At 42.7% G+C, this 24,685-nt stretch overlaps 1 protein-coding gene across 1 annotated transcript; it reads right to left on the bottom strand.

Moving 5' to 3' along the window:
* Positions 1–6,675: 6,675 nt before the first annotated feature.
* pcsk1 (proprotein convertase subtilisin/kexin type 1) lies at positions 6,676–23,922 on the bottom strand. The gene is made up of 14 exons (XM_041892120.2): positions 23,521–23,922; positions 22,085–22,189; positions 21,679–21,801; positions 17,487–17,633; positions 16,325–16,401; positions 14,695–14,783; positions 14,176–14,348; positions 13,612–13,824; positions 13,388–13,488; positions 12,910–13,143; positions 10,837–10,994; positions 9,583–9,716; positions 9,195–9,356; positions 6,676–8,966 (listed from the first exon to the last, which is right to left on the bottom strand). Exons 1-14 carry the CDS (start codon positions 23,827–23,829, stop codon positions 8,601–8,603), a joined length of 2,391 nt encoding a protein of 796 aa, XP_041748054.2. The 5' UTR covers positions 23,830–23,922; the 3' UTR covers positions 6,676–8,600.
* Between the last annotated feature and the right edge of the window lie 763 nt (positions 23,923–24,685).

Genomic DNA, 24,685 nt, shown 5'->3' with positions numbered 1-24,685 from the left:
AATGAACATCTGAATGATTCAGAGGAGAACTGGGTGAAAGTGTTGTGGTCAGATGAGACCAAAATCGAGCTCTTTGGCATCAACTCAACTCGCCGTGTTTGGAGAAGGAGGAATGCTGCCTATAACCCCAAGAACACCATCCCCACCGTCAAACATGGAGTTGGAAACATTATGCTTTGGGGGTGTTTTTCTGCTAAGGGGACAGGACAACTTCACCGCATCAAAGGGACGATGGACGGGGCCATGTACCGTCAAATCTTGGGTGAGAACCTCCTTCTCTCAGCCAGGGCATTGAAAATGGGTCGTGGATGGGTATTCCAGCATGACAATGACCCAAAACACACGGCCAAGGCAACAAAGGAGTGGCTCAAGAAGAAGCTCATTAAGGTCCTGCAGTGGCCAGTCTCCAGACCTTAATCCCATATAAAATCTGTGGAGGGAGCTGAAGGTTCGAGTTGCCAAACGTCAGCCTCAAAACCTTAATGACTTGGAGAAGATCTGCAAAGAGGAGTGGAACAAAAATCCCTCCTGAGATGTGTGCAAACCTGGTGGCCAACTACAAGAAACGTCTAACCTCTGTGATTGCCAACAAGGGTTTTGCCACCAAGTACTAAGTCATGTTTTGCAGAGGGGTCAAATACTTATTTCCCTCATTAAAATGCAAATTATTCTGTCTCTCACTGTTCAAATAAACCTACCATTAAAATTATAGACTGATCATTTCTTTGTCAGTGGGTAAAAAACGTACAAAATCAGCAGGGGATCAAATACTTTTTTCCCTCACTGTATACACACACACACACACACACACCTGTGGCCCTTTTGATTCGTGGTGTCTGCATTCCAATCTTAAGTACACCGTTTACAAAGGTCTCTGTGGCTCTAAAAATGAAGCACTTATTCGGGATGAAATGTAAGTGCGCGTTGGGAATGAGAAGAATGCACTCACAACACTTTGGAAGCGTGACAACTTGGAATTCTTTAAGTAGTGAAATTCTGTCTCAATATCATTACAGAACTTGTAGGCTGTTTCAGTTTTGATAAAGACCATGAAATCAACGACAGCCATGACCCATTTTACAATGACCTGAGATGTGAGTATTCACATAGAGAGGAACGGGTGGTAGAGAGAAATAAAAACAGAGGGCAAGAAGGAGAGGGGGAGGAGAGAGACAGCGAGAGGAGAGAGAGGGAGGAGAGTGACTGTGAGAGAGACAGCGAGAGGAGAGAGGGGGAGGAGAGCAACAGTGAGAGACAGAGTAAATGGTGAAGTTAAAGCGCGTTGGTGGCAAAGTTGGACTGACCTGAGAGCAGTTTGCAGAGTGGGAACAGCACCATGCTCTGGACAGACAAGAGGCTGCAGCAGGACCTGGCTTTGGGCTAAGGCCTGGATGTCTGCCAGGAAACTATTATTTATCTTTCTCTCTTTCTGTACGTCTAGCACTCTTTTTAAAGCTATCAATTCTCTTTCTCCATCATCTGTATTTGTGAGTTGTGTTTTCTTCTCATATCCCACTCCCTTGTTATCCCCCCCAGATGTGTTTTGAATCTGGGCTGATGGATGAGTTTGGAGAGACAAGATATGGAGTGGGGAGGAGATTATTAGGAATGGAGGAGAGGAAATTAGAGAAGAGGAAGGAAGGTGCCTTCATCTGAACAAATCTTTGCAGGTTGGCATTTATTGGGATGACTCGTACTGGAGGCAGCGCTGCAGGGTCGTCACTACCTTAGCTGTCGTTACACTAAGTAATACAATTTGATTCTAATCTTAACCCTTACCTTAACTACACTGCTAACCTTATGCCTAACCCTAAACTTAAATTATGTCCAAAAAGCTAATTTGTGTTTTCATTCATTTTTACAATAGAGACAATTTTGACTTTGCCTCTGGCCCATCTAGTGGAAACTGCTCAGCTCGGCCTCCAAAACAAGATTCATGCCAATAAACGGCAACCTGTGTCTCATTTCACTTGTCCAGTTGTGTTGTAACTGGAATATATGTCTGGCTGCGTATCACAGTTGAAAAAGAGTGACTCAAAAAAAAAGTAGTCTAGCTATATTGGCAGATTTGTCCCAATTGTTAAGTGTTCACTGTTTATGTGTGCTCATTCCCCATTGAGTAGTGTAGCCTTTTTAGCCACAAGGTGGTGGGTGGTATTTAACAAGAAATCGGCATATGACTTTGAACTTCAAATGACTCTAAATGACGTAGGCCAGTGTTTCCCAACCCGGTCCTCAGCCATTGCACATATTTGTTATATCTCAATAATATTCACAACAGTGATAGAACTAAGAATGTTGTCAGAATGTGGTCTTTATGAACTGAAATGTCTATATGATTTGAAGTCTTTATATGACCTGAAATGTTTATATGAACTGAAATGACTATATGAACTGAAGTGTCCCTATGAACCAAAATGTTTACATGAACTGAAATGTCCATGTAGTATGAACTAAAATGTCTATATGACTTGAAATGTCTATATGAACTGAAATGACTATATGAACTGAAGTGTCCCTATGAACTGAAATGTCTATATGAACTGAAATGGCAGATCGCAGTTGCAATCCCAACAACTCAGACACACTCACCAGGTCACTTTGCAGTTTATTACCATAAATCTCATTTTGTACATCCAGAAATAGCGACATATTTCAGCTCTTGTGAACAACATTGGACAGAAGCATCAATCAAATCCAAAATATAAACAAACAGATCAACATTGGCTACATTGAAAGATGTATAAATTACAGGATGCATGTAAACCATTCTTCATCTGTCGCCTCAATCTTTCACCTTGTTTGGCAGAGAGTAGGGCTAGAGCCAATACCACAGAAAACAGGGGCTACTTAACACTAGTGTACGGGGCTCTACATACATAGGGCTACATAGTACATTCATAGCAGTTCATAACACTGTCATAATCACTACATAAGCATTTATACATGCAAATGTCAGCTAAGATTATCAACCGCAAGTTGACATAAGATAAATCAGTGACATCTACCGACCTGCAGTTGAGCATAAACGTGAATGTTTACATAGGACATATGAAGGTATTATACTATAAATGTGTTATAGTTTTTTTGTGTGAAGCCCCGCCTACACTAAAGTATAACTGGATTGAATCATGAAAGGTCCACTAATACCAAAGAGATTGTAGAAATGAACATATCCAATGAGTTGCATATAACTATGTAGTTGTGTCAATATGAGTTTGTAAATGAAGCAACAACATCGAAGCCTGTTTTACAATCACCTAAACACAGGAAAACGTGTAAAAAATTTGGCAGCACAACAGTTTGGCAGTGTTAATTTATATTCATAATTCCATTTAGTTTGTATTAATTTAAACCTAGAATTTGACTAAATCTAAAATAAAATGATTTTAAGGGATTTATATATACACTACCGGTCAAAAGTTTTAGAACACCTACTCATTCAAGGGTATTTCTTTATTTTTACTATTTTCTACATTGTAGAATAATAGTGAAGACATCAAAACTATGAAATATCACATATGGAATCATGTAGTAACCATCAAGCACTATGATGAAACTGGCTCTCATGAGGACCGCCACAGGAATGGAAGACCCAGAGTTACCTCTGCTGCAGAGGACAAGTTCATTAGAGCTACCAGCCTCAGAACTTGCAGCCCAAATAAATGCAATAAAAGTAACAGACACATCTCAACATCAACTGTTCAGAGGAGACTGTGTGAATCAGGCCTTCATGGTTGAATTGCTGCAAAGAAACCACTACTAAAGGACACCAATAAGAAGAAGACTTGCTTGGGCCAAGAAACACAAGAAATGGACATTAGACCGGTGGAAATTTGTCCTTTGGTCTGGAGTCCACATTGGAGATTTTTGGGTCCAACCGCTGTGTCTTTGTGAGACGCGGTGTGGGTGAACGGACGATCTCCGCATGTGTATTTCCCACCGTAAAGCATGGAGGAGGAGGTATTATGGTGTGGGGGTGCTTTGCTGGTGACACTGTCTGTGATTTATTTAGAATTCAAGGCACACTTAACCAGCATGGCTACCACAGCATTCTGCAGCGATACGCCATCCCATTTGGTTTGGGCTTAGTGGGACTATCATTTGTTTTTCAACAGGACAATGACCCAACACACCTCCAGGCTGTGTAAGGGCTATTTTACCAAGAAGGAGAGTGATGGAGTGCTGCATCAGATGACCTGGCCTCCACAATCCCCCGACCTCAACCAAATTGAGATGGTTTGGGATGAGTCGGACGGCAGAGTGAAGGAAAAGCAGCCAACCATTGCTCAGTATATGTGGGAACTCCTTCAAGACTGTTGGAAAAGCATTTCAGGTGAAGCTGGTTGAGAGCATGCCAAGAATGTGCAAAGCTGTCATCAAGGCAAAGGGTGGCTATTTGAAGAATCTCAAATATAAAATATATTTTGATTTGTTTAACACTGTTTTGGTTACTACATGATTCCATATGTGTTATTTCATCTTTTGATGTCTTCACTATTATTCTACAATGTAGAAAATAGTAAAAATAAAGAAAAACCCTTGAATGAGTATGTGTTCTAAAACTTTTGACCGGTAGTGTATATATTTTAGAAAAATATTTCATTTAATGCAGCATTGTACTTTTGAATATAAAATGATTCAAATTGCACAACATGTGTAGGATACTTAAAAAAATGTTTTCTTTTATAGTTATTTTATATTGTCAGTTAAAATACATAATTATTCAGAAGGTTTCAACATTGGCAATTTGCAAATGCTTCAATCATATTCATCATATCTACAGTATCTCACAAAAGTGAGTACACCTCTCACATTTTTGTAAATATTTGAGTATATCTTTTCATGTGACAACACTGAAGAAATGACACTTTGCTACAATGTAAATTAGTGAGTGTACAGCATGTATAACAGTGTAAATTTGCTGTCCCCTCAAAATAACACAACACAGCCATTAATGTCTAAACCGCTGGCAACAAAAGTGTCTCGATCGTCTACCAATGAGGAGGACCAAGGCGCAGCGTTGCAGGCAAACATACTCTTTATTGAGCGAAACACGATCAAAACAACAAAGACAGTAACGTGACAGTTCACGGTCAAACACAACCAACTTGAAACAAGAACCCACAAAAACCAAAGGAAAAACCGACAGTTTAAATATGGCTCCCAATCAGAGACAACCAGCAAACAGCTGACACTCGTTGCCTCTGATTGGGAGTCACTCAGGCCAACATAGAAATAGAGAACATAGATCTACACACCCTGGCTCAACATAACAGTGTCCCCAGAGCCAGGGCGTGACAAAAAGTGAGTACACCCCTAAGTGAAAATGTCCAAATTGGGCCCAAAGTGTCAATATTTTGTGTGGCCACCATCATTTTCCAGCACTGCCTTAACCCTCTTGGGCATGGAGTTCACCAGAGCTTCACAGGTTGCCACTGGAGTCTTCTTCCACTCCTCCATGACAACATCATGGAGCTGGTGGATGTTAGAGACCTTGCACTCCTCCACCTTCCGTTTGAGGATGCCTCACAGATGCTCAATAGGGTTTAGGTCTGGAGACATGCTTGGCCAGTCCATCACCTTTACCCTCAGCTTCTTTAGCAAGGCAGTGGTCGTCTTGGAGGTGTGTTTGGGGTCGTTATCATGTTGGAATACTGCCCTGCGGCCCAGTCTACAAAGGGAGGGGATCATGCTCTGCTTCAGTATGTCACAGTACATGTTGGCATTCATGGTTCTGTCAGTGAACTGTAGCTCCCCAGTGCCGGCAGCACTCATGCAGCCCCAGACCATGACACTCCCACCACCATGCTTGACTGTAGGCAAGACACACTTGTCTTTGTACTCCTCACCTGGTTGCCGCCACACACGCTTGACACCATCTGAACCAAATAAGGTTATCTTGGTCTCATCAGACCACAGGACATGGTTCCCGTAATCCATGTCCTTAGTCTGCTTGTCTTCAGTAAACTGTTTGCGGGCTTTCTTGTGCATCATCTTTAGAAGAGGCTTCCTTCTGGGACGACAGCCATGCAGACCAATTTGATGCAGTGTGCGGCGTATGGTCTGAGCACTGACAGGCTGAACCCTCACCCCTTCAACCTCTGCAGCAATGCTGGCAGCACTCATACGTCTATTTCCCAAAGACAACCTCTGGATATGACGCTGAGCACGTGCACTCAACTTCTTTGGTCGACCATGGCGAGGCCTGTTCTGAGTGGAACCTGTCCTGTTAAACCGCTGTATGGTCTTGGCCACCGTGCTGCAGCTCAGTTTCAGGGTCTTGGCAATCTTCTTATAGCCCAGGCCATCTTTATGTAGAGCAACAATTATTTTTTTCAGATCCTCAGAGAGTTCTTTGCCATGAGGTGCCATGTTGAACTTCCAGTGACCAGTATGAGGGAGTGTGAGAGCGATGACACCAAATTTAACACACCTACTCCCCATTCACACCTGAGACCTGACACCGGGGAGGGAAAATGGCTAATTGGGCCCAATTTGGACATTTTCACTTAGGGGTGTACTCACTTTTGTTGCCAGTGGTTTAGACATTAATGGCTGTGTGTTGAGTTATTTTGAGGAGACAGCAAATGTACACTGTTATACAAGCTGTACACTCACTACTTTACATTGTAGCAAAGTGTCATTTCTTCAGTGTTGTCACATGAAAAGTTATACTCAAATATTTACAAAAATGTGAGGGGTGTACTCACTTTTGTGAGATACTGTATATATATCTTGAAAGTCGAATAACATCCATAAAAATGACACAACCAATTGATTCTTGGTCAGTTATCGTCCCAATTTCTTTTGTTTTATACTGTATGTTGTTGTTTAAATAAATATTCAAAGAATTTCCCCCAAGGAGTGAATTTTACTACTTATTTTTTTCTCAAGAGAACCGGGTAAAAGACTGCCATTCTCAAACTCTCCAATGCTTTGTTGACACCCTGAGAAAAATATGCCATATATCAATATCTTTGAGCTTTCAGTTTGAAAAACAATCAGTAGTGGGACTGCATTTTTCATGCATATTAAAGTATAGTCGGAAGCCTAACTTGAAATTGTGCATATATGTTAAAATCATATACCCCAGATTAGGATTTGGGCTTAAGATACAGTAGCACAGTGAGTACTTCTATTCTTACAGAAAACAAATATATGACAAAATAAATATGTCAAAATATAAATCTTAAATAGATATTTCAGAGTTGGAGTTTAGAGAGGTGGATATTTTAGAGGTCAAGTATATTTAAAAACAACATTACAATCATTGTAATGTTTTTAAAATGTTATTTCCTCATCTCCTTCTCTTCTCCTTCTCTTGTCTGCTTCTCTTGTCTCCTTTCTTTCAATACCACTGATAGGTAAAGGTGATAAATAGAGCCTCACAATATAATTTATATACTAAATATATAAAATTATTATTATTAATATTGTTCTCACTGTCACTTGGGACCGTTCACTCAAAAATCAAGGTTTGTCTGACGTTTTTAGACCCAAAAAGTAATGTACAGATGAGTCTATGTCCCGCGTCAAATCTTGTGTAGATCCAACTACATGTATATGCCTTAATCCCAAATAAATGGAAATACATTTCCTTAATCTGGAATTAATGGAAATTAATTTCCTCATTTTATTCAGTGCCTATATTTTTCATTAATTTGGGGTTGAGGCATACAGTTGGATCTAAAAAACATATGTCCTGGTACGTGGACTCATCTCGACACCAGACCACTTTTGAGGGCTGAAAAGATCTTACTAACTTTTGTTTTGAAGTGAAGTGTCCCTTTAAGACTATTAGGACCCATCCAGAGGTGGAAAGATGGCTGGAGGAAGGGGGGGTGGAATGATGATGGAAAGATGGCTGGAGGATGGGGTGGAACAATGGTGGATAAGGTGGATAGATGGCTGGAGGAGGGGGGTGGAATGGTGGTAGATAGATGGCTGGAGGAGGGGGATGGAATGATGGTGGATAGATGGCTGGAGGAGGGGGGTAGAATGGAATCCTAGATTAATCTAAGTATTCTTTATGGGCTCCCTTTCCTTGCCTCTTTTCTTTCATGCATACTGATCTGAGAAGACTGAAACAAAATGGCGGGGGTCTATGGGCTAGCTAGGTTTAACTACATCAGAAGGGGGGGAACTTGCGGGAATTGAGCTGCAACCGACCTACAACTGTGCAGAATGAAAGACAGACAGACTAGAATGCTGCAAGGTAAGAAAAGGAGCGTTTTGGAAAAACAACAACACAATTGGCTGGAAGAGTTTCTCTCTGGCTTTCACTCTCCCCCTCTCTCTCATGCTCCTTCCATGCCCTGCCCCCACCTCCTCACCCTATCTCTCTCACCCCTTACCCCGGGGTGGCCAATCTTGACCAAGGAGAACCGCAGGGCTGTGTAGGCTCGAGCCCAGCACTAACACACCTGATTCAACTACCGGTAGTTAACTAAGCACAGTCTTCAATGTAGACCATGATTAGTTCAATCGGCCCTGAATCCTAACTTGAGTTAGGATACAGGGCTGGATATGTTGGGGTTGGAACAAAAGCCTGCACACACTGAGTTCCACCCCATGCCTTACCCCCCCCTTCTCCCACCTCATTGCCTGTCGTCAGAGAGCATGTTGAAGAGCGCCTGCAGCAGCCGGTCGTCTCTGTGCCTGTAGGGCTTGGCGCTGTAGAAGCCGTCACTGTAGTCGCTGTAAAGGCTGTCATCCTGCCCGGTCCGCTGGTACTGGTTGATCCTGTCCAGGGCCTGGTACAGCTTCTGTGGAGCGATGCGAGGGCCTGCTCCCCCTGGAAGGGAGGGGGTCTGCCGGTTGAAGGCCGTCTGGAGGAGACGCAGGAGGGCCAGGGAGGGGGACAGGGGTGGGGAGGAGGGCCTCGTCTGCTTCCTCTCGGGGGTAGCTGAAGGAGGGGGTTGGGTCTTCTGGGGTGGGTGGGCCTCAACCTGGGTGGGCAGTTCCTATAGGATTGGATAGAGAGAAAGAAGAACAGACATACAGACAGAAAATGGTTTAGTGGATGAGGTCAGTAAGCTACACAGAATTGCATTTGAGGTCTGACAACAGTCGACAGACCATATATACACATGTATATTTAACTATCTCATATGTAGACACTGGTATGGTTCCGGAGATAATAAATATGAAGTTAAAAAGAGGTGAAAAGTCCCTTTAATTATCGTGCTCACCCCTATCATGTCGTCCATGTGCTCTACTCCTCTACGGTCATTCTGGACAGCATTGTAGGGGACGTACACTCTGGGTTTCTTCATGTGCTCGGGCTTCTCTGACGTGCCATGGAGAATCAACTTCCAGGTCAGGATCTGACCTTCGTTCTCCATCCGCCCGGACTGACAAAGGGAAATATAAAAAGAGCGTCAAAAACAATATGGACAATTGATACAACACAATGCCTATGCTATGTGGCATTTTGAGCAGTTCGACCACAGTAAATGGCCAGCTCCATTTTCTATTAAGTTTGAAATCGTCTAAACAAACTTTGTTGGAGAGTAATGGATTGGAACTATCCCTTTAAAATGTGAAACAGCCAAAGCGTTCTCCAGCCCTGTGACTGACCATGTCAGTGATCTTGATGGTCCAGGTGCCAGTGGGGTCCTCTCCCCAGGTGTGAACAGACATGAAGTCCCAGTTCCTGAAGCCGTTAGATGACATGTCCCTCTCTCTCTCTGCCAGCAGGACCGTGCTAGTGCCTGATGGCAGAAAATAATAATGGATCATATAGCCTTGTGTTTTTTGGTTTTACTCTCCTGGGGACATGAAGTCCTCACAAGGATAGTAAAACAAGGAGAATTCGGACAAGTGGGGACATTTTGCCGGTCCCCACAAGGAAAAAGGCTATTTTAGGCTTAGGGGCTAGGTTTAGGGTTATAGCTCAGACATACCGCCAGGATTGTCGAACATTTATCTGCCGACAGTACTTAGCACCTCTGAACAGTGTCAGCAGTCAATCTCTTTTGTGAAGTCATCAGCTACTCAGCCTTGTTAAAATACTCCAAACCAAAAGGTGGCAATAGCGTTGTTTGTCAATGCATGTCTGTGTGTGTTGCTTATGGTCTAGATTCCAGTGTTAGCTAGCTAGCTAGCTGCGCTAATATTGTTATTTTGTAGAAAGCCCTTGTTGATACTAGCCAGATGGCCACAGCTAGATAACTACCTAGCAATATGACGAAGAAACAATTTAATTCACTCTCCATAATCCCATACTGTCAGTGCCAGCACATAGCCAACTGTTTAGCTAGCTAACACAGGCAGCTGTTTCATGTAAACTAGCTAATCCATTGTCATTTAATTGTAATGTCAATACTAACTACAGTGGTTAGCTAGCTTGGAGGAAGTATTTAGTGTTGTGTGCATTGCGTCTGTGTACTTACTGTAACTAGCTACCATCCCATAGCCTACATTGCATATGAAGTGTAACAGGCTCATCCGTGGATATACTATATAAAAAAAAAATATTTGGGGGGGGTCACTCCTGTTGGCTCCTGCTCTCTGATTGGCTCAAATCAAGTTGTTGGCCACTGACGAGCATTTCTATTCTACAAGTAGAAACGGTAGGTTTGTCGCTAACGGGTCGGCATGCAGCAGGTACCGCTTTTGTTCTCGCAAGAGAAGGAACGGCCTCCCACTGTGATAAGTCTATTGGCAGTGAGATTCTCGGTGTGCTTCATGCTTTAAGGTTACAATTAGGATTAGGGTTAGAATTAGGGTTAGGAGTTAGAGTTAGGCGATAAGGTTAGGTTAAGGGTTATGGTTAGGGAAAATAGGATTTTGAAGGATAGTTTAACAAACGTGTGTGTGTGTGTGTCTAACCTGTTGGGGATGTGAGCGTGATGTGTAGGTCTCCTCTCCTGGTGTACTCGATGCTGGCCTCCACTTGCACATGCTCCAGTGAGAGGACAGTGTTGTCCTGGCCGGCACAGGCCTTGGTGGGGATCTCAATGGTGATCTCTCCTGCTGCTTTCAATGCCCTGGGAAAAAGACACAGCACAGGAAATCAGTACTGTGGTTGCACTACCACCATAACATACCAAATCAAACAACATTGGTTCAACGTATACTGGCCATGATTCATATACCATCGAATATAGTCGGACAAAACATGGTCTCATAATAAATCTAAATAGTGACAATTAACCATTATTTATTGGTTATATTGGTATGTGTTACTTGTGGATACATGTCAACATTCTGACATACAGTATTTCTAATGAGAGTTGTCTGTCTGACTATATTAAATGAATACTACATATTACCAGATTTGACAACACATACATTTCGATGGCCAGTGGTTGGCCCAAAATCAGGGTTAATCCCTATATTCACCCAAGATGTGAATGGATGGAGCAATGACACAAATGGAGGCTTAAATCCTCCTGATTATACAGAGGTGGCGTGATCATGATGGCCTAGGTCAAAGTTAACCAACTGGTGGCCCCCCAAGGGATTATATTTGGCCCGCCAAGTTTTCTGAGCAAAATAAAATGAAGTTTAAAATATATATTTTTTAATTTTAATTTTTTATTGTTGGACATAAAATACTTAATCTAGTTGATGATCCCTGGCCTAGGTAAAAAGGAAACTGGGTGTCATGCCACTGAGTCGCTTAATCCTAGCTGCCTGGCAAAGGGACATGACCAAGAATCAGGTTGCAGAGACATGTTTTGTGTTTGTCCTTTGTGTTTGTAGTCACAAATAACTTTATTCACAGCTAATATTGTCCTCATGACCTAATCTCTCCCATTGATGTTTGGTTAGCAGAGGCTAGTAAGGCTGTTTAAGGAAATCCATATTGTGGACTACAGTCTCTTATAGCCTGTAAACTACTGTCAGGGTAAGGAACCATAACTGTAAACTCTATACCAAACCTATCCTTTGAACTGAAGGTCATTTAGCCTAGCGCTGGTGGCTAAACTAGCTAGCGCCCACGCGTCCTAAGGCAGTTAATCCGAAAGGAAGGTAAACAAAACATCTGCTCAGATAAAAAAAATCTAATCCCTTCCTTCTGAGGTTTAATCTGGAGATAAATGTTGGCTTTGCAACATTGCCAGCTAGCTTTAGCTCTAGCTTTAAACTCCTAAAGCCTAATAACCTAAAGTTATTAGCAAATAGAAGATCGCTCCAAAGATTGTTTGAGCCTTCCATTACAGAAATCTAAGACGGAATCCCAGCTTTCCTATCAATACAGACCGTGGACATACACATATGTGCGCTTATGCATGTACACATAACATAAACACACAAAACAACACTTGACCCGACACACAAATCTCTTTGTTATAATTGTGGTCCTCTGTAGCTCAGCTGGTAGAGCATGGTGCTTGTAACGCCAAGGTAGTGGGTTCGATCCCCGGGACCACCCAAACACAAAAATGTATGCACGCATGACTGTAAGTCGCTTTGGATAAAAGCGTCTGCTAAATGGCATATTATTATTATTATTATTATTATAATTGTTCCATATGAGAAACCGGTCAAACTACAGATGGCATTATCATAGAGTCATTAGAAGAGCCAAAACACAGGGACATCTCAGGACGCGGGATTCTGTCCCTAATGGAATTACCGGTGCACTCCATAAATTTGCTTGTCCACAGGAATTAGTCTGAATTGAACAATACAGGGCGGCAGGTTAAGAGCACTGGGTCAGTAACCGAAAGGTCACTGGTTCGATTCCCTGAGCCGACTAGGTGGAAAAATCTGACGACTAGGTGGAAAAATCTGCCGATGTGCCCTTGGTAAGGCACTTAACTCTAACTGCTCCTGTAAGTCGCTCTGGATAAGAGCGTCTGCTAAATGATTAAAATGTAAATGTAAAATGCATGTATGTTACGTCAAGAGGATTACATGTTTCTGGTATACTAGAATACTAGAGTGTCTTTGTACCTGGGCTGGAAGGAGTCGTCCCTGATTATGCACTGTTTCTTTTCGGGGACGTGTTTCCAGGTGGCTGGGTCGGCCAGGTCCACCAGGGCCTTGGCGTTGAGCAGGCCGAACCCAAAACGACTGTTGACCATCAGGCCTGCCCCATTCCTCTTCCAGCCGGGGTTGTTGGCCAGCGGGTCGAACTCAGACGTCCACACCACCAAGTGCTGCAGATCCCTCCATGTCAGCTCAGGGCTGGGGTGAGGGGTTAGTGGGGATAGACAAATAAGAAGTCCGACATGTCCCTAAACACCTATTTCATTAGTGGAAATTGTTTAAGTCATCGTTTAAGCAGACGCTCCGACTGTAAGGCGCTACAGATGGTAGTGCGTACAGCCCAGTACATCACTGGGGCCAAGCTTCCTGCCATCCAGGACCTATATACTAGGCGGTGTCAGAGGAAGGCCCAAAATGTAATTTAATTTGATTGTTGCCTTACTTTTGTTCCAGTGCCAGGGCAAATATCCCAGCAGCCAGTGGGGCGGAGGCAGAGGTTCCCGTGTGTGTCTCTGTGCATTCATTATGCAAATCAGCACTGGTCTGCAGGAAGACAGAAGTAAACAAAGTTACCATAGGTACCATAAAGTAAAGTAACAAAATGTGACACAAACACTAATCTCCACTATCCAGTGGTGTGGGGGAGCTGGGGGTAAGGTCACTCACTATTCTCTGGTCGGTGTAGTCTCCGCTGCTGTAGGCGGTGGCCAGGGTGGAGGAGCACTTCTCAGCGTACCAGGGGGACAGGCCCTGCTGGGAGGCACTGCTGATGGAGATGGTGTAGATGCTGTCTGTGTAGCCGTCGCAGTCGCAGTTGTCCCCCTGGCGGCCCCCGTTCCCCGACGCCCACACGAAGATAGAGCCCTTCCCTCCCCGGCCCTGAGGGGAAGGAGATGGGTGAGGAGTTAGTGTTAAGTTTGTTTTTAGTAGCCTTTTGCTTAGGTTCCTTGTCTATCTTCCCTTTTTAATCACATTTCTATGTATTTAGATAGATGATTTGTTAGGATTTTAGTTTGTTTTGACTGCTATGTGGGTAAAAGTGGAATAATTATGTTGGAATAATAATATGAGTTCCTTATTTATAAATCAGTCATTATGAAGTGTGGAGTGCCGTTGAACGGTCAATTTTACAATCAATATGAACTTGGTGACACAACAGAATAACATGATGTTGATTAATGTGATGCTATTTTTTTAAAGGGGAAAAAATAAAGGACTGTGGCATGTTACCTTCTGGATGCCGTACTCAAAGGCCTTTGACGCAAGGCGACCGGGGCCCTCCACCGTCTTGCCATCGTCGTTGGGTCCCCAGCTGGCACTGTAGATGTCCACGTGGTCCGGATTGAAGCCAATAGAACTGGCCTCGATGGCGTCCGTCACGATACCGTCCAACATGCGGATCCCTGAAGGTCAACATGATGGAACGCGTCAGGGAAATGTTTGATTGACTGTAGTTGAAGTGTTTTGAGTCATACTTTGCAAGTAGTGCAGTCTTGTGCCCAAATATAAAACATGTATCCATCCTAACTGGTATAGGCCTACTTACTTCTCATTTTAATATTAAATATTAGCTACCTCCTCTGTGGAACAGGTGCCCAATTGTTGCTCAGTCATTTGGTTAAGTGGTATTGCGTAACCATCCGCTCAAAAAAGTAGGCCGCCACCAGGACAACTTCCCTTCTAGCTGCTGTGTGGATCACCCAGATACACACACACACACACCAGGTGTGCTTGCGTTACATCTCTTACCTCCAACCTTGGAGTTGTACGCCACCCCGACTCCACATTTATTGTTATCTGCCTGCATGGCGATCTCACCGGCACACCTGGTCCCGTGCCTGAGTACATACAGAAACAGAACACACAATTACAACTAAACATAATGGCCTTTTTCTTTACAATCTGTCCCTAACGGAATGAAGTTATATTTTCATATACATGTAGCAGTGGATTCAGATTACACCAGTCTGATCCGGAACCTTTCTATACTGGTTGATGGTAAATCTCAGTATTGCTTACAGTAAGCTTTAAAATCTCATCAAAACATTGCAGATCCACCATAAAACCTCTGGAAGAGTGCCAGCGTCACCCGATTCATTTCGGGTTTGGTTACGTAAACTCCTTAATCTCAGTATGTGCTTGCCATAGAAAATATTGATACTGAGAGGGAATCTTGTCAACTGAAAATGAAAGGTCCTTTGGTTTCATGTCATTTGGCATGCTTATAGGAGACAATAAACAGCCTGCTGCTAGAGTCTAAATTATACAGAGAGCGCTCAGAGCAGATTGACAACAAAAGAGTGCACTAACAACATGGGTGGGCAGTGGGGTGGGCTGAGTGTGTGTTTTTTGTGTAACCCTCACAGCTGTCATAGAGTGAGTCCCCATTTACATGTATTGAGAGAGAGAGAGAGAAAGAGAGAGAGTGAGAGAGGAGCATTGAACCATTGAGGGTTTTAGTAAGCGGTTTTCTGTGTGCTTTTAACGTTTCCCAACAGATTAAGCCATTTTCTCTCTCTCCCTCAGTTCCAAACCAATTTCCGACGATGTGACATTGTCAGAGGTAAAATGGACTGCTTTGAGTTGTTATGGTTAGGATCTACCATATAAATAGATTTACTATAATTATACTATCTGTAATACTGTAATTCTACGTCTATGGGATCTACCACCCAAGCAAACACTACCAGGCACAATGGCAGATAGTGGAAAGATTTAGTCGATAGTCTGAGTGTTATTCTGGTGAACTACTTTTACTGACCCTCACGCTAACCTGTCTCCAAGGCTAGATCTCATGGACATGTAATAGAATAATTCAATATACAGCATTTTCTGGTAAATGTCGAAAATTGGTCAATCTATAGATTCCCTGGGAAATGTATTGCTTTTCAAATTTTCCACACTTAGCGTAATATATAAAGCAAATCAGTGAGGAACCCTATCAATATGACTGTTATAACATTATTTTACATCAACAGCTCCAGTTGGATCATCTGTGTGTGTCTGATATGCCCATTTCCAGCCGATGTGACCTGTGTGTTAGGGTGTTACTGTAAGCCTGCCCCCCTACTTAACAGGTTATTTAATCGACATAGAGGATGCTGTAACTAGGAAGTGGATTACATGGATTGTATGGCGGCCTTCAGACTGCATGGGACCCGATCCATGAGGAATAACATTCTCCATTACTACTGGAGTCATAATCATTTTGATTGGATACTATGCTAGATAGCCCACATAAGTATAGGCATATGCATGTAAATGATGAATATACAAATGATGATTTGAAAAGAGATAAATGTGTGTGAAAAGTCCTACACACTTCTCCCATATGCCACAAAAAGACATGATATGTCCCTGAAATAAATAACCAACTTACTTGTTCTCATTTGTGGAGTCGTATCTGGGGAAGGGGTCAGGGTCGTTGTCATTGAAATCGTAGCTGGCTGCTGCGTCCTGGATAAGGACGAGACAGGGAAATCACAACAGGATTCAGAACCCAATCTGGCAACCCACTTAACAGGTTACTAGACCGAGGGCCAACCTGTTGTCACTGAGAGAGACTGTAAATAACGTCTATGGATGGTTGAACACCAGACAAGAGGACCATGGAGGAAATTATTTAGGGCTGAAACAATGCCATTCAGTTTGAGAGAGTGGAATGTATAACATTTGTCGATAAGTCTTTGTCTTAAAGGTTTATTGCTACAAGGTTGTAGAAACTGAATAAGACAATATAATCTGCAGTTAAGATGAGTGTGGACAATTTTATTAGTAATTTTGAATATATCTAATTCAAAAGTTTTACACTTGAATCAAAATCATTCATACCAGTCTGCTCTAATGTACAAGAAAACAAATAATGGCAAGAAAATTACTTTTGTAAGAATGACTCTGTGAAAATGATGCAAATGAAAGCAGAGGGCCTCGATGAGTGAGGATGAATGAGCGTCTCGCTTGAGTCCATTTCATTAATCACAGCCATGCTAAAATTACTGTTTGCCACCAAAACGCAGATATCCTCTCATTTTAAGATTTGAGAAATGTGCCAACATGACTGTCTAATGAGCTTTGGTTCATTATTAAAAACCACCTGACTAAAACAACTTATTGTTGAAAACCATCGTCTCACTTGCAATGGGGTTTGGCGGCCTAAATGTAGATTATTTGAAACTTTTACAGAAACTATTTCAAAATGTGCAAACACAATAGTCACTAGCTAAGACTTCTTCACTATGAACTTTAACCAATTTGAGGAAAAACCTTGATAAATGCTAAAGGCAACTTTGCAGTTATACTAGCCAAGTATTGTACCTGTCAACGCAACAACTACAAAATAATCTAGACCCACAATAATTCCTCCTATTATTGATGTCCAGTTCTATACTCAATGCACGCTATACAACTGTCAACACCACCTATCATATAGCAATTTATTACTGCTTATTAGTGCTTCATGAATGGCTGTGTAAGTGTCACTGACGTTGCTATGGGAACGCTCTCCCTTAGTGATGTCTGTTGCCGTGGAAACGTGGTCTTACATAGTTGGGGTAGATGTCAGTGTGGTTCCACTCCAGACCGTCGTCCAGCACGGTGATGACCACTCCTTTTCCTGTGAGCCCTTTCTTCCACACAGGGATCACGTGGAGGTCCAGCTTGGGCAGGGAGGACGACGTCCGAGTGTCTTGCTGGAATGGCCGACACAGAGGGGGAAGAGAAGGAGAGAGAGAAGGAGAGAGTTTACGTTATTTGTAGTTAAATAATGTGCACAGTACATTAAGCATTAAAGGTATACTCCGGGATTTTGGCAAAGAGGCCCTTAATCTGGCCGACACAGAGGGGGAAGAGAAGGAGAGAGAGAAGGAGAGAGAGAGAGAAGGAGGGAGGGAGAGAAGGAGGGAGAGAGAGAGAGAGAGAGAGAGAGAGAGAGAGAGAGAGAGAGAGAGAGAGAGAGAGAGAGAGAGAGACAGAGAGACAGAGAGAGAGAGAGAGAGAGAGTAGTTTACGTTATTTGTAGTTAAATAATGTGCACAGTACATTAAGCATTAAAGGTATACTCCGGGATTTTGGCAACGAGGCCCTTTATCTACTTCCCCAGAGTCAGATGAACTCATGGATACCATTTATATGTCTCTGAGTGAAGTTTGACAAAATCCTGAAGTATTCCTTTAAGACAAGATCTCATGACATTGGCACTGGATTTACATACAGGAAGTAGCTCCCATACGACGCAACAATGGAAAAAGAACAGTACAGCTGTGGTGCCTTAAGAGTGAGGTACTTCACCTAAATTGCGTCTGTGAATATCAAGTATCATAGGCCAGTCTCCAAAACAATGGAGAAAGGTCAACTGAAGATGGCCACCTCGCTATGCTAGCCCCATCTTCGCTAATGGAGACTGTCATGTCCAAAGTTGACCTTCAGGAATCAATTATCAGCTTGTTGCTTTCTTTGTCCTGGCTGACTCCACTCTCTTGACCACTTACAGCAGGAAACCCTTGGTGTGGAGAGCGTGCAGTCTAATCCAACAAAATTATTCAACTAAGCGGATCACCGAAGACCGCACTAAGGTTGAGAATCTTGTGACGCGTAATAAAACAATAATACTTCATCATTGTGTCATTGTGCGAGACCAACCTCTATCACCTCTACCAAGCCTCTATCTAATCAGTGATCCCTTTAATGTATGTAATGTAAATGTATGTGTATATGTTTGGGGCGCCCAACTAGTGTTAATTGGCTAATCAGTAGGGAGTGAAAGTGCAGCAGTCCTCCCTGAGGAGAGATGGGATGATTCAGAGCAGCAGACGGGACTAAAAAAAGACTAGGAAAGTCTTGGAGCTGCTGTGTTCCCTCCCACATTATGCACAGACACTGCGGAACGCCACCCAGTGCAATGAGTCATCGCTGTGATCTCTCTCTCGCTTTCCTTTTTTTCTAATTTCTCCTCTTTTTTCTCACTTGCTCCCTCTTTCTTCCCCATTTCTCCTCTCTCTCTCCTTTTTCTTGCTCTCTTTTGCGCCCCCTCTTTCTCTTTCTGTTTTTCTCTCACTTGCTCCCTCTTTCTTTCGCATTTCTCTTCTCTTTTGGCCCGTCTCACTTATCTTCCCTCTCTCCCTCTCCTCTGTTTTTCTCCGACTACTGGAGGAAGTGAAGAGATGGGGGGTGGTAGTTGGAGACTGGAGACTGACTGTTTGGATTATCATCAAAACCCTCAGATTCATCCTTACAACACAGATGCCACACCATACGTTTCTAGAACAGGGACGGTTGACAAAACAGTCAAATATATGACATTTTCCCTATAGATATCCTACCAAATGACCAAAACATATAAATGTGGCAGAATATCAGAGATTATGTTAGAAATCAGGCTGTGCGGTCCTATTGACGGTTTCTGTAGCTCCTCTGTCTTGGTATCTTATTGGATGACTCATCTATTGACTGGCACGTAAACTGTGGGCTCCAAACAGCCCTGCTCGCATGCACAAGCAAACATTTAGAATGGACTCTCACAGTAAACAAACACATCGGCATCCACACACGCTTACAGTACGTGCACAAACTGAAACCTGCACTCACACACACTCTCACACACACACACCCCTTGACAGAGGGAGGAATCTAAATGTATTATGAGTCACTCCTTTGATTACATTATCAGGCAGTCACCCACTCCTACAATCTCTATCTCTCTCCATCTCCCTCTCTCCACATCACTTTCTCCATCCCTTCTTCTCTCCATCCCTCCCTCTCTCCATTACATCTTTCTCCCTCACTGCCTTCTGCCTTCTGCCCCTCACTCCAAACCCCCTTCAATTCTTCTATCCATCAGTACCTCCATCCCTCTGTCCAAGTCATGTTCGTCACCCCCCCTCTACCTTTATCTCTCTACCTCTCTACCTCTCTACGCAATCCTCATTCCCTCCTTTCCTTTCCTATCACTCTTCTCCCTTCAACTTCCATGTCATTCCTGCTATCCCTCATTAGCTTTATCTCTCTTCCTCTATCCCTCGTTTTTGTCCTCCCACACACCCTTATTTCTATTTTCCCTTGGGTATTACTACTCTTTCTTTCTTTCTGTCATATTTGATATCCCTGACTGACAGTCCCTAGGGCCGGCCTAGGCCAATCAGAGTGGTGTCACAAATGAGTGGGCAGGTGTAGGTGTTTGTCAGCCATGCCCTCTCAGTGGCATACAGAAAACGAGCATGCCATGACCAATTCAATTAGGATCATCAGCCCAGATGAGTAAAAAGGATCCATCTCGATTTATTTCCTGCAGTGAGTGACTCAGTTCATTAAGTTCAGGGAAAATGGAAAGAGTGGAGGAAATACACACACTGACGCAAGTAAACATACTCAAACACACACACACACGTGCACACGCACACACACACACGTGTCCTATCTTTATGAGATAAGAGATGTTGACTTAGCCAGCACCTCTGTCATGGAAAATAAAATAATAACTCTTTTAGCTTTTAACAAATGACCAAATACCGTTACAAAAGTTCTCTCCACTCTCACAATAGTTGCAAGGGGTCCATAATAGTGTATCAACGTTAGAAAAATGCTATTGGCATGCTATCAAAACACAACCTGTAAAAGTAATGACATGGAATAAAATAGTAAAAATGGAGTATAGGTTGGTTCAGCCTAATCCTAAACACAGGATGAAGTGGATATGTCTGTAATGTATCTGGTAGGGAATACATAGCTGTGACACTATCATCCACTGGCTTGGCCTCAATGGGCTGAAATAGCCATTGTGTACGGCTAAATTGGGTCTTAATGTGCGACAGCCTATTCCGTTCCACTGGATTACGATTGGAGAGAGTTGAGTTCCCTTATAATCTCCTGCCAGGCCAGCATGTTCAATTAAACAAATAGTCTTCTTTCTGGGATTTCGGATGATTACTAATTAATTTGGCTATCGCGGAGTTAAAACCTTTTCTTTCACATTTCTCAAGTGTCTCACACACATATTCATGTATGATCGCTGAAGATATCTGTCTCATCCTCACACACACATGCATGTGCACGCCAATATACACACATGCTGTTCCTCACACATGTAGGCTTTCCTTTCAATTGGACAGATCCTAATTGTGATAGGCAACAACATTAATACAACCCCCTAAGTCTAACGCAAGACCTCTAATGAACTGGTGCTATACACACTTCTCTAAAAGGCTTATGAAGGCAAAACATCTACTCATTAGGAAGCTGTCCGTCCCTGCCAGTGCTGAATCTCAGGGGGCTCTGGGATTGTGTTAGCCTGGTCCCAGATCTGTTTGTGCTGTCTTTCCAATACCCAATGACTATGACCATTAGGAATTGGCAAGACAGCACAAACAGATCTGGGACCAGGCTAGGATTTTGTTTGTGAATCAGGTCAAACAGAAGGCAGCAGCAGACACCAGCCGGATCTGAACTGACATCACTGATAGTCGGGTCAGAAAACACATTTTAGATTGCTGTTTATTCAGCATTTCAATTCTGGCACTGGCTATTGGCCATGACAAGAAATAACTAAATAACTACACAGACAGCCAAACAACCAAATAACCACACAGACAACCAAATAACCACACAGATAACCAAACAACCAATGAACCACACAGACAACCAAATAACCATAAAACAACCTAGACTGTTCAAACGGTAATATTACTCACCGGGTATGACTTATAGGAAACATATGGGAACGTGTGGATCTTTGGGACTTACCAGGTACCACTGCTGGTTCCACATAGGGTCATTGAACAGCTTGTCCACCGGACAGTCCCGGCATGACCCCAGTGACGCCCGCTTACTGCGCCGCTTCTCATATTGTTGCTCCGCCCACGATACCTTGACGCCCAAACAGACAGAGAGATATCAGAATTCTGCCATATTTATGTTTATGCTGTATATTTGCTTACGTAGCTAATTCACACGCACATGTGTTTTATTCTGAAAATTGGAGGACTGTACCCGTGAGAAGAGTCTACCAGAAGAGACACACTGTGTCCAAAATGGCACCCTATTCCCTTTAGTGTACTTCCCTGGTCAAAAGTAGTGCACTATATAGGAAATAGGGTGCCACCATTTCAGACACATCCATAGACAACGTTACAGATATAGGACTGTTTACCCGATCATCCTCGGACAGGCGTTTGGTGATGTGATCGGCACTTCGTTTCATCCTGCTAGGATGAGACTGGTGTTTGAACAAGTAATGGTTTTCTAGCGCCCCAATCTGCAGACAAGAGGAGAGTGGTGGGTTATTTAATATTTCATAGCAGTGATGTAACACCATTATCCTCTTCCTGTCAATCCCGTAACATAGGACTGCCTGCAATTATTAATTATATATTAATCAAGTGCCTTGGGTCATATTACACCAGGAATGACATTCCCTTTAAATGTCTTGAACAGCTTGTTGAACCAGTACCTTCGATCACTCTCAAACATGGGTAGCTGTTGATATTCAATTATTATATTTCTATGACATGAAGGCAGATACCACCACAACAGCAATAGGCCTGCCAGTTTCCTTATTAGTTATATTTACAGCAGGCCTTGTTCAGGAATTTCCTGGGAAAGCATAACACAGCTAAACCCACTGAATCTAAAGGTGCTTATCAGAATATCATGCATATTGTGCAAATAATGAGTCAATCATAGATACTGCTTAAAAGTAAAAGAAAAATATCACTAATCTAGGATACGTGTTACTCTGAGCCATAGTTTAGGCCTATTATATTGGTGGAGCTGATATGGCATCATACTCACCCCCCTGTCTGAATGGAAACACAGGTTAATCATTGACCTGTGTAGTGAGAGAGCTAGGTTCCTCTGAGTAGACTAGAGAGAGATCACCTGGGGGTCTATACTGTAGGCCTAATATGTTTATTTTGGACAAGGTAGACAGTGAATTACAACATTGGAGATAGACATATTTACAGAAGGGGGCTATCATCAGTATACAGCACACAATGAGTCATTGTTAAAGCCTATTACATGAAATATGGATTGGATCCCCATCTTTTGCCCAAATACATTTTAAGACTAATTGTTTGTACTTGTTTGATGACATACATTTACTTATTATAAAGTAACAGTGATATGCAAATACACGGTTACACCAGGATCAAGTATGTGAAACCCTGGGTTACACTATTGAATTTCCCTGCTCACTCCGACCAGAATTATGAAGATGATTGACAGAGTGCACCAATCACTATAGTTGCTGTGTTTTAAATCTCTGTTGAAGCATAAATTCAGTAAGGATGTTGTCTGTGTAAGCTACAACATCAGCAACAAGGCTGCCATGGCACCCTCCATCTCAGCTTTCAGCTGTATACAACCGAATTAATAATAATAATAATAATAATAATAATAGTAATAATAATAATAATAATAATAATAATAATAATAAAGTGGAATAATGACACCAAGACAAGATACTGAGCCAAATTGAACACAGAAAGATGCAAATTCATTGTATAATGTAAAGAGATACACAGTTCCAAGACCACTACTGTGGAGGGTGAAGTGTTCTCGGGCGTTGCTGTGGCGCTAACCTACCTGGCGGACGACTCGGTAGTCCAGTTCTTTGGCGATGGACCTGGCGGCGTCCGGTCCTCCGGGAATCTCCACCGCCCATTCGTTGAGGTACTGTCTGTCCCCGAACGAAGCATCCACGGAACAAGCGATGGAGAAGAGAACCGCAAGAGCACAGCACATCACCGTTGTTGGGCAACATCTCATTTCCATCTCAGAGAAAGTACGATTAGATTTAAAATATATTTGATTGATGCTCTTGGAAAGCATACAAAGACAACAAATTAAAAACAAAAATGCAAGTAATATTAAATAAATTGGTTCCCCTTGCATGTATTTTTTCCTTCAAAGTGCAGGGTGGGAAAGAGCACCTGTCACGGCGTTATTGTCTTATTGAACCATCAAGGAAAGCAAGCCGAGTGTAAACCTTGGAAGTGGGCGAAAATGTTTACACGTCAAATTACGAAGAGGCTCTGACGTCAACGAGCCTATATACCACGGGGTAGGGTCTATGTTCGAGTCCCGAGAGAGACAAGCGGGGAGAAGGAGCATCAGAGGGGAGGGGAAAGTTATATCTAAAAATATCCCTGTATTGTTTTATTCAAGCTAGCAGGGGTATGACAATGAATACTACTGTAATAGTAATGTGTGTGCACCAAACATGCAGAGGAAAATACATTTAGCACCATGTATCTCTAAAGTTTAGCCTACTTTCCCCCCATTCAAGAATAATGTTTATTTAATGGAAGAGACCCCCACCCTCACTAACGCATAGTCTATGTCAGCCAAGTAGGCTGTCGTCTGAAGCACGTCCAAACTTAATGTTTATGTTATTATTGCGTTAACTCTATGATTTTGGTTGTTGTTGTGCAAGGAAAATGCAAGAGCAAGAATAGGCTAATATAGGCACTATAGCTTTCAGAGACCACACTACTTGAACTGGGATTGACTATTAGCCTATGTGTGACAAATCATGGCAGCATTGCAAAATAGGTCTTTGAGATGTGTAAAATATTGGCATGACTGCCAATTTTCTTCAAGTGTATCTGTTACATGCACCCCCAAAGAGAGCTCACTCCTACCGAGGCTGTGCTGACGCATTTGTGCAGCGCATATGTGGTCCTCTGTAGCTCAATTGGTAGAGCATGGCGCTTGTAACGCCAGGGTAGTGGGTTCGATCCCCGGGACC

The sequence above is a fragment of the Coregonus clupeaformis genome, chromosome 12 (assembly GCF_020615455.1).
Source record: "Coregonus clupeaformis isolate EN_2021a chromosome 12, ASM2061545v1, whole genome shotgun sequence".
Lineage (NCBI taxonomy): Eukaryota > Metazoa > Chordata > Actinopteri > Salmoniformes > Salmonidae > Coregonus > Coregonus clupeaformis.
This window is presented reverse-complemented; position numbering and strand designations above follow the sequence as displayed.

What these genes read in the sequence shown, in the direction of transcription:
- pcsk1 (XM_041892120.2), bottom strand. Translation starts at nt 23,829, where the DNA reads ATGCAAGGGGAACCAATTTATTTAATATTACTTGCATTTTTGTTTTTA. An exon ending in CCATCAAGATCACTGACATG is followed by an intron (nt 9,357 to 9,582) that starts GTCAGTCACAGG and finishes TCCCTTTGTCAG; the next exon opens with TCCGGGCGGATGGAGAACGA. An exon ending in ACATGGACGACATGATAGGG is followed by an intron (nt 8,967 to 9,194) that starts GTGAGCACGATA and finishes CCAATCCTATAG; the next exon opens with GAACTGCCCACCCAGGTTGA.